The sequence below is a fragment of the Tenrec ecaudatus genome, chromosome 12 (assembly GCF_050624435.1).
Source record: "Tenrec ecaudatus isolate mTenEca1 chromosome 12, mTenEca1.hap1, whole genome shotgun sequence".
Lineage (NCBI taxonomy): Eukaryota > Metazoa > Chordata > Mammalia > Afrosoricida > Tenrecidae > Tenrec > Tenrec ecaudatus.
In genome coordinates, this window is record NC_134541.1 from 58,451,121 (window position 1) to 58,464,198 (window position 13,078).

Genomic DNA, 13,078 nt, shown 5'->3' on the forward strand with positions numbered 1-13,078 from the left:
TAATTATTTTCTACTTGTTCCTGAAGGTTTATTTTGCTGCTGTTGTTCTAATTGTTGATGTTGGTTTGATTAAAGTTTTTGGGGGGGGTATGTGCATTTACAGGAATGAGCATACCTGTGAGTAAGGTGGTAGCTGTTGTATTTCAAAGGTTGTATTGTAATTATCATCTGTTTTAGGAATGTTTAAGTGTTGTTCCTTATTTCTTCAATTCTCCAGCATTTTTAAGCACAGTATTTTCAATTTCCATTTGGTTTCATTTCATTTTATTTTTGTGACCTTCCTATTGTTTATTTTTAATTTTATAATGTTGTGGTCTGAGAAAATTGTTTGTAGTATCACAGTATTTTTAAATTTATTAAGGTTTGCTTTGTGTCCTAACATATAGTCTACTCTGGAGGATGTTCCAAGGGTGCTGAAATAGAATATAAATGGTGATTTTCTTTGATGATGTATTATATATATCACTAACAGATTAAGTTAATTAATTGTATTGTTTAATTTTATTATGTCCTTGTTAAGTTTCTTTCTAGACTTTTGTAGTTATTCTTCTTATTTTCTCTATAATTCTATAAATATTTGATTAATGTGCTCTCAGGGTTTTTCATTGAGTGAATCAACATTTATTATGGTTATGTCATACTTAAATTGTTCATTTAATCATTAGGTAATGCCTGGCTTTGTCTCGCATGATGGATTTTACCATGAAGTCTATTTTTTTTTAATCTTTTCGTTAGTGGCTCATACAACTCTTATCACAATCCATACGTACATCAATTGTGTAAAGCACATTGGTACATTCATTGCCCTCATTATTCTCAAAACATTTGCTCTCCACTTAAAACCCTGGCATCAGCTCCTCATTTTTACCCCTCCTTCCCTGCTTCCCCCTTCCTCATGAAACCTAGATAATTTATAAATTATTGTTTTGTCATATCTTATACTGTCCAATGTATCCCTTCACCCATTTTTATGTTGTCCATTCCCCAAGGAGGAGGTCACCTGTAGATGCTTATAATCGGTTCCCACTTTCCACCCCACCATCCCTCCACCCTCCCAGTATCACCACTCTCACCACTGGTCCTGAAGGGATCATCCACCCTGGGTTCCCTGGGTTTCCAGTTCCTATCTGTACCAGTGTACATCCTCTGGTCTAGTCAGATTTGTAAAGTAGAATTTGGATCATGATAGTGGGGGGCGGGGAGTAAGCATTTAGGAACTAGAGGAAAGTTGTATGTTTCCTTGTTGCTACACTGGATCCTGACTGACTTGTCTCCTCCCTGAGACCCTTCTGTAAGGGGGTGCCCAGTTGCCTTGGGTCCCCAATCTTCACTCCCCCTCGTTCACAATGATATGAGTTTTTGTTCTTTGATGCCTGATACCTGATCCCCCTTGAAGTCTGTTTTATCAGAGATTAAGATCACTAATCCAGCGGTTAAAAAAAATTCATTATCGTGATACATTCTTTCCATCTTTACAATTTTAGTCTAGTTTTGTCTTTGATTCAAAGATATGTTTGAATTGCTTGTGCCTGTTGTCTTATCCATTTCACAACTCTCAGTCCCTCGAGTGAGGTATTTAATCCATGTACATTAAACATTGCTACTGAGAGGTCAGGATTCGTTGCTGTCACTTTGCTGGGTACATTTTGCTGTGTGTTTAGTGGTGCTACTTGCTCTGTACCTTATAACTTTCTGTGCTGTATTAATTTTGGTTGTGGGTTTTCTTGTCATTTTTTGGCTATATTTAAACTCTTTCCAAGAGCTTTTTGATTTTCCTATTTTTTAATTGTAATGTCGTACGTAGTCATTGTTTCCTTCCTATGTATTGCTTTTTCCCAATGTTGAACCCCTATGTTTTCTGTTTTCCTTAAAACTCCTGCTCTGTGACTGACTTTTGTAGACATCAAAATGTATTAATCAGTATGTATTAATGTATGTATGTATGTATGTATGTATGTATGTATGTATGTATGTATGTATCAATCAGTGTTGGGCGTGCCCCTCTTTTGACTGTGCTAGTGGTTTGTCAAAACAAAGAAGCAGCAATGGGAACATAAAAGTCCCAGCCTCATCAGTTTTAACAGCTACTTTAGATCTTGGGCACGCTAAGAACCTTCCACTGGAGCTGAATGTGAGGGCTGGGTGAGTAATCTTAGTCTCTGCAGCTGTGGAGCTACAAATATGCTGGCCAGCATCTCCTCCAGAAACCAAAGAGCCATTGAGACCCTGGGATGATGCCGTCCCCTCTTCACTCATCTCCCATGCCATGCAGTGCTCCATTCATGTCTCTTTTAGTCTGAGCTCAGAGTCCTTGGGAAGTATGGATACAACCAGCCTCTGGATGCCATTTACCTCTCCATTCTCCTGGGGGTGAGGGGTGAGGCCCAAGTACGGAGCCCCCTTTTTTTGTTGTCAGGCACCAATGATGGCCCTGTGTTGTGGAAAGAACATAGGTCGCTAGCAGAGAATTCACTATTCCCCTTTCTTGTTGTCAGTATCCAGAAACTTTCCTGCTCTGTGGGCTGAGCAGTTCAGCTCATTACCAGGCATTGAAATAGTCTCCAGTCTACTCAATATCCACTTGTGGATTTTTCCCATTGTTCCTCCCCATGTGTTTGACTCACTCAGCCATGCTTTCTTTGGAGAATCAGTGATTCAAGACCCAAATCAGTTTGCTCTTTCTGACATTTTAGTTGTAAAGCCCCATGTGTTTGACTCACTCAGCCATGCTTTCCTTGGAGAATCAGTGATTCAAGACCCAAATCAGTTTGCTCTTTCTGACATTTTAGTTGTAAAGCCTATGCTTGGTGAGTTGATGTAAGTCATCATCTTACTTCTGTTGATTGGTTGCCGTTGTTCTTTTTTTATCTGATTGGACTTCAAGTGGATTAGTATTAAGAATTTTATCTTACTTTTTGCAAACCTCCCCTTAAATTTTGGGGGGCGGGGAGATGATGCTGTCTATTCCTGTAAGGATCTATAGTCTCCAACACATACAAGAGAAAGTTCACCTTATCCTACAGGGTTGTGATGAGTTGGAATGGACCCCATGGGGTCAATGAGTGAGTGACTGTCTTTCATTTATTCAATTCTATTTTTGCCCATCCAATGAATAATCTGTTTCTGAAATTTTATTATTGATCTTCTTGCTTTCTAATTGCTATTTTGTATTGTTTCCAATTTTCCATGTCTTATTTTAGTTTGTTCTTATATTGTTTCCCTGAATTATTGTAGAATGTTTCTGTGTTTTCTTTTATTTTTGTCTGTAATTTCCTTGATGTATTACTTACACTGCTAAAAGGCTTAAGGACAAACTTTTAAAATTCCTTTTAATGTAGATCCCATAGCCTATGTTCTTCTGGGAGATTTTCTGACCCTGTATCTTGATACCTTGATTAAGCCATTTTTATTTTATTTCTTTATTTGAAGTTTACAGCAATCAATATCTTCCTCTCATTGTCATTTGAGCTCATTTTTGTGTGTGAATTTTAATGAAAATTATGACATAATTCTTATAAATGTACACCAAATGAAAAATGAAATCAGCAATGGGAAAAATCACTAAAGGAATTTTTGAAATAACATTTAATTAATAAACCCAAACAATTAGAGTGTTTACTGAGTATGTACTCTAAACCAAATATTACTTGAGGGCTAGAATATCTGGAGTCAGATGATTATTCTCAAAGGGTATACAACCTTTTATGAACATATGCACTCAGAGGGCAAGACACGGGCACAACTACTAGATCCATAAGATTATTTTCCTGATTATATTAAGTTCAACTGATATTACTACCTGTCTTACTATGTTCCAAGCCATCTGAGATAAATTACTTCATAAATAAAACAACTGAGGAAATATTAATAAATCTAGTTTGCAAAACAGAAATTAATCGTGAATCGGTAAAGTGGGCTTTACAATGCTGTGCAACTATCAAGCGTTATAAACAAACAGTAAATCTTCTGAGCTAAAGTTGTATAAGTTTTCCATAAATTTGCCTATGCCGCATTTTGTTTCATACCCTTCTTTACCCATCCAAACCAAAATGACTCTTAATGATGTTACAGGACAGAGAAAAACTAATCAGTTGGGTCCCAAGACTGAAAATCTCCTTGGAAACAGAATGTCACATCTCTCTCCCCTGGAGAAACTGAGCAGCACATTTTAAGTAGCAGCCAAGCGCCTAACCAGTGCTCTCTCAGGGTTGATTTTTTCCATAAGAATATGGTGCTTTCAGAAAGAATGCACCAGTCTGGTGAACTCTCCCGTAGACAGCACTCGTTACTGTAAAACTGGTGTCTGTTCTGAGGACAGGGAACTAGAGGGATGGCTGCCTTGGCGCCAGATGGTCTAGAGACACAGCTTATGGAGCAGGTCCCGCCAACACAAATCCCACTGCTGGAATGCGCCAGCTGACCCTCCGACGGAAGGTATGGTGACTTGCTCCCACAAAGATCCGCAGATTTTGAGCTACTTCTTAATTTCTCACTTGAATTTCTGGGTTTCAGGATTATTATCTGTACTCATTGCACTTGCTTTCACAAGGTTTTGTTGGCAAAGCTCCACAGATGGCAAAGCTTGCCATCTTGGGTTCACCTTCTCTAGTTCACCTTGCATGAGACTAGAGAACTACGTTCAATAAATCTGAAGATAATTGAATAACACTGACCAAATGTTGCTGGCCTTACAACTTGGCTTTCCAACTCATGGGTGCCTCCGTGTTGAGAACTGGGTACTATAGTTAAATCTAGGAACTCTAGAACAAGTTACTTAAGTTTCACTCCTCTGTTCTAATAGATACCAGTTATAAACTTCTCCAGACTTTTCATATGTAAAATATGAATAATAAGACAGCATATTTCAAAGATTATGAGGAAGATTGTATGTTTCTTCATCTTCTTGGTATCGCTATAGATAAGTACAATATAATTTAAATGAGACTTGAGGTAGATATAAATGAGTTGTATTTGATCAAGGACCTAAAGGTAGAACAAACTTGTAATGTAATCATTTTAAATGTCCCTAAGAGTTTTAAGGAATCATAAATTTGCATCATTAACCTTTCTAAACTGTCCTATTTGCTTACCCTTATTTTATATCAGGAAGTCTCTCCTATGTGCTTCATTCTAATGAGTGTCCGGGACAGTGCTGTGAATGCAAACAGCAAGGATGAGGTCAGGTTTCGAAATGCTTAAGTATCTTCTATTTCCGGTACTCCACGAGTTATATTTTTCTGGAAAAAAGCAAGAAACCACCCAAACAATGTGTTATTTTGAAGCACGTAGCCATTATGAGGAATATACTTACCCTTAGCTAACAATAGCATTTTACCGTTTTTGTTGTGTTTTAGATAGTGCTTAGTTGGTTCCAAATTATTCTGGCCCTATGTGCAAGAGCACGGCATACTGCCTGGTTTGGTGCCATCCTCACAAGAGCCGCTAATTTGAACCTGTTGTTGCAGTCACTGTATCAACCCAGTGCTCAGGGTTGTTTTCTTTTTCAGGGGTCTTCTGTTTTGACAAGCATGCTGTCTTTTTCTAACAATTGATCGCCCCTGAGAGAATGCCCAAACTATTTTAGATGAAGACTCACTATTCTTTTTGAATCCAAGAAGAATTCTGCCTGTACTTTTTCCTAAAGAGAATTGTTTTTTCTTCTGATAGTCCATGGTACTTTCAATATTCTTCAAAATATTCTTTATAACAAATATATCAATTCTTAGCAAGTCATCCTTATTTACTGTCTAGTTTTCAACAGTATATGAAGCAATTGAAAAAAACTGTGACTTAAGTCAAGTTTCCTCATTCCGCTAACTTTCATAATCATTAATAGGTGTTAAGACTGTAAAGGACTGTTCTTCTGGAGATTTCAGACGAAGACATGTTTTGTGACAGTACTGTTACATCATATGGAGTTGCTATGCTATATGTTGAACTGGATTCCATGGCACACAACAATCAGGCCCAGGTTTGACAGCATTGCATACAACAACCAGGACATGGCTTGAAAGCTTGCAGTTTGAACCGTAGTTCTTTATCTGGGGCATATTTCCCAGCGGGGATGTTTAGACTCTTTATAAAATATGTGATCAAAGCACACAGAGTGGGTTCATACACCACTGGAACAAACATACATGTAAGTGTAAGCAAGGCCTAGATATGAACTGGCATTCTTCCATGTCAACTCCGTTAAACCTTGTGTGAATTTGATGTGGTTACATACACACCCAACCTTCTGTTTCTAGTCTTACATAAAGACAATGTGAAGCTAAGGAAATACATGAGAAGATTCTACCATTTCCTGGCATTTTCTGCTTGAACAATCTTCTGAATTTAAGTTGTGCTTCTGGTTCTCCTTCATCCCAAGCAGACTTGGAACATCCAAGGAATAATGGGAATTTGGCAAGACATACCTTCCTTCACCACATTTTTCACTTCCACTACCCAATCAGACATCATTCTTTAGGAGGGGACCACAAGACTAAAGATTCTCTAGCCATGAACACTTTTAGTTTTGAGGCTGTAAGACAGTAGCGGTTAAGTAGGTGAACTCTAGCACCAGGCTGTCTAAGCAAAGATGTATTATTTTGTCATCAAGAAAAAGCTAACCCCTTATGTATATTATAACAAAACTGAAAATTCAGCGCTTTAATCCTAAAAAAAGACACTTTGAATGGCACATTAAAATAAATAGTCCAACTTACCATCTACTTTGATTACCTCTACTTTTTGAACATATTGGGTTAAAAGAGGGTCTTCTAAGTGAAAAAGTATCATGGATTAATAGCCATTTGATAAGAGTTGATAAAACATTATAGATAGAGTCTCCAGATACTATGAAATTGAATGAATCCATTACTGAAGTACAAACTCCTTTACAATTTCAAGTACTTTTATTCATTTCTTGGCTTTCAATAGAATTGAGGAAGATTAATTGAGTTGTCAGCTATGAGATCATTAAAATAAATGCTAACAATATATTACTATATGGTTTTTGACATATATCTTTGAAAGGGTTCAAAGAAATGATATTGCTATACAAAGGTGTCATTCTTATCTCCTTACTTTTGTAACGAATATTTCTCTGTTCTAAACACTACATAATGGATACTTATCCATGGTCGGATGATCAAACAAAATAACACTTTTAGTCATCTTATTGAGAACTAAGTAGCCAGTAAAATATTACTTTTGCTTAATTATTACTCAACAAAATGTGTCCTACATTTATGAAGTTTTTAAAAATTTGATATTCAGGCTAACAGAAACTAGGTTGAGAGCTTTGTGGTTGCCTAGCGATTACATATCGGTCTGTGAACTGCAAGGTCAGCAGTTTGAAACCACCACCCGCTACCTGGGAGAGAGATGTGGCTTTCTACTCCTGTAAAAAGTTACAGCCTCAGAAGCTCACAGGGACAGTTCCACCATCTTGTATTGTTGCTGTGAGTTCACATCAAACATCAACTCAATGGAGGTTTACTCTTTCTGTTGTTTTTGTTGTTTGGCATAAAATGTTTAAATTTACATTAATATATTGTTGCCAATAAATGTGATAGGTGATAAATAAAAGACTTGAAAACGTAATATATTAGGTATGGATTAAAAAACATTCATAATTACATAATAGCCATATAAGATAAAGTTGAAAAAGCAATTTGCTCATTTTATGACTTAAAAACTATCTTGTCTCTATATTTTAAAAGTGGATGATCATGGATATCTAACCACTCTACTTAAATTATATTGAATATGCATATATTCGATGATAAAATAAAAAGGTCTATGAATCATATTTTGCCCTGTTTATGTTTGAAACATTTCTATACATAACCAATGCATCCGATATTATTGTAGATAAAATTTAATTTTGCCATTATAAAGTATTCAAGAGAGTGCACAATTCTTCAAACTTATCTTGGCATTAACATATGCATGAGTATTTCTTTGCACTCAGTCATCTGGATACCTGTCATTTCATAGACAGATATCTTTTTTTCTCCCCCTATTTGTCACCCACTCTATAGCTTGCTGATGCCTGGAATTCTAGTTAGAACCTCCTTCTTTAGGAATTGTTCAAACAGGAACTATTTCACTATGAAAATACAATCATTATTAAGAAAGTTGCATATCTACCTTTATCAATAATTTACAACTGAGAATGAATGAATTTATCATATTTTCTGCTTTCAGAAGCAATTAGCAGAAAATATGATGAATTTCCAAGAGAAATGGAAAGTGGCTGTGCTATACAAGGGAGAAAATTGAGCAAAAGGAGAAGATTGTTGTCCCAGGATGTGGAAGAACCAACATGACTCTATTTTTCCTTATGTTAATACCACAAGCTGCAAACGTGAGCAGGACTCATTTTAATGTTCGGTGAATTGTTAGGTCCAAATAATTATGAGGTTGGCTGCCAAATTTCATGTCACCAATCTTAGGCTTAATTAGAAATATACTCAGTTGTGGTTTTCTTTCCCTTCACAACATAATTAATACACATTCAAACCTCACTGAGGGTGTCCTTTCTAGCTCACAAATGCACTCAAACACAATTAAAACTATATTTAGGAAAGATTTTCTCTTCCTACTAAAATAGTTCGAGGATAGAAGAAAGTGTGTGTTGCTGGGGAAGAGGGACAGCTTAGAGAAGAATTAGAGAGAAGAAGAAGCTAGAAGGTGTCATATTCATGTCATAAATATGATGCAGCAATTAAACCAACAAAAGGACAAATAATCTAATCAGCAACCAGATGTGTACAGACATTTCACCAATGAAAAAATGCAAATTGTAAACAAGCACTTGTAACATTGCTTAGTATCATTAATCACTAAAGAAATGCAAATCAAAAACACAATGAGATCTCACTTCACACCCCCTAGGATGGCTTGATTTTAAAAAGAAAAAAAAGGGGAAAGAAGGGAGAAAAGTGGGGATGGAAAGAGAAAGGAAAAAGGAAGGCAGGGATTTGGGGAAACAGAAAGGAAAGGAAAGGAGGAATAAAGGGGGAAATGAAACCAAGGATGTAGAGATGTTGGAAACCTTATCTATTTCTGGCAAACTAAAATTAAAACCACAGTCATTGCTGTTGAGTTAGTTTGATTGATAGTAACCCTATAGGACAGAGTAGACCTGTCCCTGTGTGGTTCCAAGACTGTAACTCTTCACCGGAACAGATAACCTCATCCTAACCTCAAAGAGCACTTGGGTGGTTTCAAACTTCTGACTTGGCGATTAGTAGGCTGATGTGAAACCACAATACCAAATGGCACTACATCAAATAACTACATTATGACATGAATATGGCACACTGTGAAAAATAATCTGGCAATTTCACACAGAAAATTAAACATATAAGCTAACAATTCCATTATCAATAGCCCAAAGATGAAACCAGCGTAAAACTCCATCAACATAAGAGTAAAGACACAAATGTGGTATTCAATGGAATATTACTCAGTCCTAAAAAAGACTTTCTATATTCTACAATGTGAATAGACTATGAAAATATTATGCTGAGGTAAATAAATCAGCTTCAAAAGAAAAGAAAACTGTAAGATCCCACTTTTTAAAAAATTATCTGGAATAGCTACCAGGGGAGATTGCAGTAGAGGGAAAATAAGAACACAATGCCTAGAGGGCAGTGAGCTTCTAATAAGATGACAAAATCAATGGGAACTGGCAGTGATGGCTGAAAAGCACAAGCAGCACACGGAAATCCCTGAAGTATACAGGAGATGGTTGAAACGACAAGTCTGATAAAACAGGGAACAGTAAGAATTTGACAGATGTCACCATATGCAATCTGTACATCTTTTCATAACTCTAAAGTAATTCTTATTTAAAAGTTTATCAACACATAAAATAAAAAGATGTGTGTATGATCCAATACTATTATTATAAATTAGACCACAATAAAATCCTACCAACACACATATGTATCTGTGCTACTTACCTATGTAAATGTATGTACAAGATATATGAAATGACTGGTATTGGGAAAGAAGCACAGAAGAAAACATATAGCATCGGCTATCTTCTCAGGGTGGGAGCAGATGAGCCTTGTGGAAAAAGTGAAGATGAAGGGAGACAAAAAGTGGGGGGTGAGGTGGTAATCTGGAGACAGGAAAAGAGGAGGCAAATCAAGGGGAGGATTGCCAGCCTCTACAACAAAATCTCAATTCTGCAAAAAGGTATGTTCTTCAATGTGCACAGATGACAGAGAATTAGAAAAGGTTACCAAACATAGATCCGTAAGTTCTTGTGTTCAGTGATGTCTGTGGAAAGCAGTTTCGTTAGAAATGACAGTCTCCCTCTAGGTCAGGTCCACAGAAATCGACTGTTTTATTGGGAATATATGTCTGTTATGAGTAGGATGTCAGGAGGCAGAGGCCAAACTCCCTGCCGTGGAGTGAATTTCCAATAATTGTTATTTGGGTCTATATGCCTGTATGTCATGTCTCCATCAACGTATTTGAAAATGCTTCCTTCGATAGTTGAAAATATTTTTAAGGGTTATAGAAGGAAAAAAACAATCCTTTTGCCACATTGTGAATGTACCTAAGGGACAACCCCGCCCCAGGAATCGTGGGTGCCTTCCCCTGGTGGGCAGTCATCTGTGCGTGCTAACACGTCGGGAATAGATTCTAATAATGTTTCCAAACCTCCACTGCCAGGGCAGAGTGCTCTCCTTGTGTTGTACTTTCTCCTCTTAACGACGGATTTCATAGCTCCAATAGTGTAATTTCATTGGAGACTCTAGACTCTGTGGCACTTTGTAGGGGCATAGAGTGTGTCCACAATGCGGGTTGGTGCTGACCAGAGCCTTTTATGTTTACCTTCTTTAGAGTCGTTGGAGAACCCTGGTAGAGTAATGGTTATGCATTGGACTGCAATCCTTATGGTTGTCGGTTCAAAACCACCCAAAGCTCCATAGGAGAGAAACTGGACTTTCTTCTGCATAAGAAGTTATGGTCTCTGAAACCCACAGGGGGTAACTGAATCAGCATTGGCTGGACGGCAGTCAGTCAGTTATTTTAGAGTACTGCAGAAGGACCTCTACCTGCTTTAAAAATTGGATCTGCCCTCTAGCGTCTGACAGTGTGGTTTCCACTGGAGTCTCCGACCTTCCTCCCAAAGATATTCTCATACTATTGTTGCTAGTACTTTGATACTAGGGTGAAGCAATTTAGCTCTAATTGCAAATGGCCATGTGCCTGAACACAACAGAGATTTCATGTTTCACTGAGTAATGGGTAGGGTGCTCAGAACTTTTTAGCTGGAATGTAAGGCTGCATTTGTGAAGAACTCTTGTGTTCTCAAGTGTCCATTCCCATCGTCTTAGTTCTTGGGATACATGTGCAAATTTTCTTCCTGAATGTGCAATTCTTCTAGTCTGCAGGGAATATTCTTGTTGTGGTGTTCTTCTAGTCAACTGTGGCTCAGAGTGATCCTGTAGGACAGAACAGAACTGCCTTATAACGGGTTCTCGGTTGAAATCTTTATTAGCACAGAATGTCGCGTCTTTTCTCCTTTGGAGTGGGTTCCAGTCACTGACCATTTGGTTAGTAGCCAAGTCCGTAACCAGACTGCCACCAGGTCCCCTCAGACCCACCAAAACCAAATCTCATTTATGTTTGTGGCTTTGGATCGTGAGATAAGAGGTGGACGCCAGCTTATTCACCAGATAGTAAGAGATAAGAAGATATAAACAGATAATAAGATATAAAAGGCATAGCTCCCTTTCTGAATCGACGTGCTTTCTGAAATTCTCTTTTTTCCCCCCTCTCCCAAAATATCATGCACTAGGCACCGATTTCTCACGCTTTTCTTTCTATGGTGACTTTTACCAACCCATGTTATAAATGATCGTTTGGCAGATTTGGGCAATTTAGGGTACAAGTCGATTATTAACACCACTGTGTTTTGGAGGTAAATATGTTCCATTTCTGATTAACTGCAAGTTAAGCATTTGCTTTTTGAATAATCTGTGACCTATTTGAAATACTGATTTACTTTCTTTCCTATGTGTCCTTGAGCCAAGTCTCCTACGAGATGCTAAATGTGTTCAAGATGCATAAACTAATTTTCATAAAAGCCTAGGGGAAAATAGGACAGAAAGCAAATATATGGCCAAATATTCACATCACATGTTCCTAACTCAAATAGAAATGATTTTGTATCATTATTTTTTAGGATGATTCCAGACAGCATTCTCTATATTTAGGAAATTTCAATAATTGATTTTCTCCTTTTAGTACTGGGCCACGTTGATTCATGTACTTTGTAGAAGTGCAATCAGATTTATAATCTTTCAATATTTCAATCTCATTCTTCCCTCTCTTACTTTGCTCACAGGTGCACCATAGATGACCGTGTCACCCGAGTGGCCTGGCTCAACCGCAGTACAATCCTCTACGCTGGGAATGACAAGTGGTCCATAGACCCCCGTGTGATCATCTTGGTCAACACACCAACACAGTACAGTATCATGATCCAAAATGTGGATGTATATGACGAAGGCCCATATACCTGCTCTGTGCAGACAGATAATCATCCCAAAACATCAAGGGTTCACCTCATAGTGCAAGGTAAGCCACAGCTGAACTGGGGGCTTGATATTACTTTAATGAAGAAAGTGGAGGGTAAGCTGTCTTTGCTTCTATTAATATCTGTAGACAATAATAATTAATAATAATAACAAAGTCGATTTCCTCTTCTGAATCAGAGCCTGAATGTAACTTCAGTATTCTTTTTTATATAATGGTTTTTAAACGAAAGACTGATTGTTTTCAAAAAGTTTCTCGATTTCATCCATAGATTTTCTCTTCCTATTAATAAGTAATTCAGCAAGTACTGGTTGTGTTTGCTTCAGCTTAGCTCTATGGTATTGGGAAAAGATATGTCACGTGTTGCTCTGTGCCTTAATTATGTTGAAACTTATTTGTTAATAAAAGCTTTGTAATACTTATGCTAAAAGTCAAGGGACTTGTGACTATTTTTTGTAGGGTTGGTATGCCGTATAAATTCCAGAAGGCCTCTGAGGGCTGCTACGTCCACTCTTTTCTGGCTTTGCTG

The 13,078-nt window shown here is 37.5% G+C and overlaps 1 protein-coding gene across 4 annotated transcripts in view; it reads left to right on the forward strand.

Moving 5' to 3' along the window:
• The window catches only part of OPCML (opioid binding protein/cell adhesion molecule like), a 732,004-nt gene that overhangs the window by 363,453 nt on the left and 355,473 nt on the right, over nucleotides 1–13,078 (forward strand). For all 4 annotated transcript variants that reach the window (XM_075527874.1, XM_075527877.1, XM_075527875.1 and 1 more), the window contains exon 2: nucleotides 12,359–12,591. In XM_075527874.1, the coding sequence (XP_075383989.1) occupies nucleotides 12,359–12,591 (233 nt within the window). The remainder of the gene's footprint in view (nucleotides 1–12,358; nucleotides 12,592–13,078) is intronic.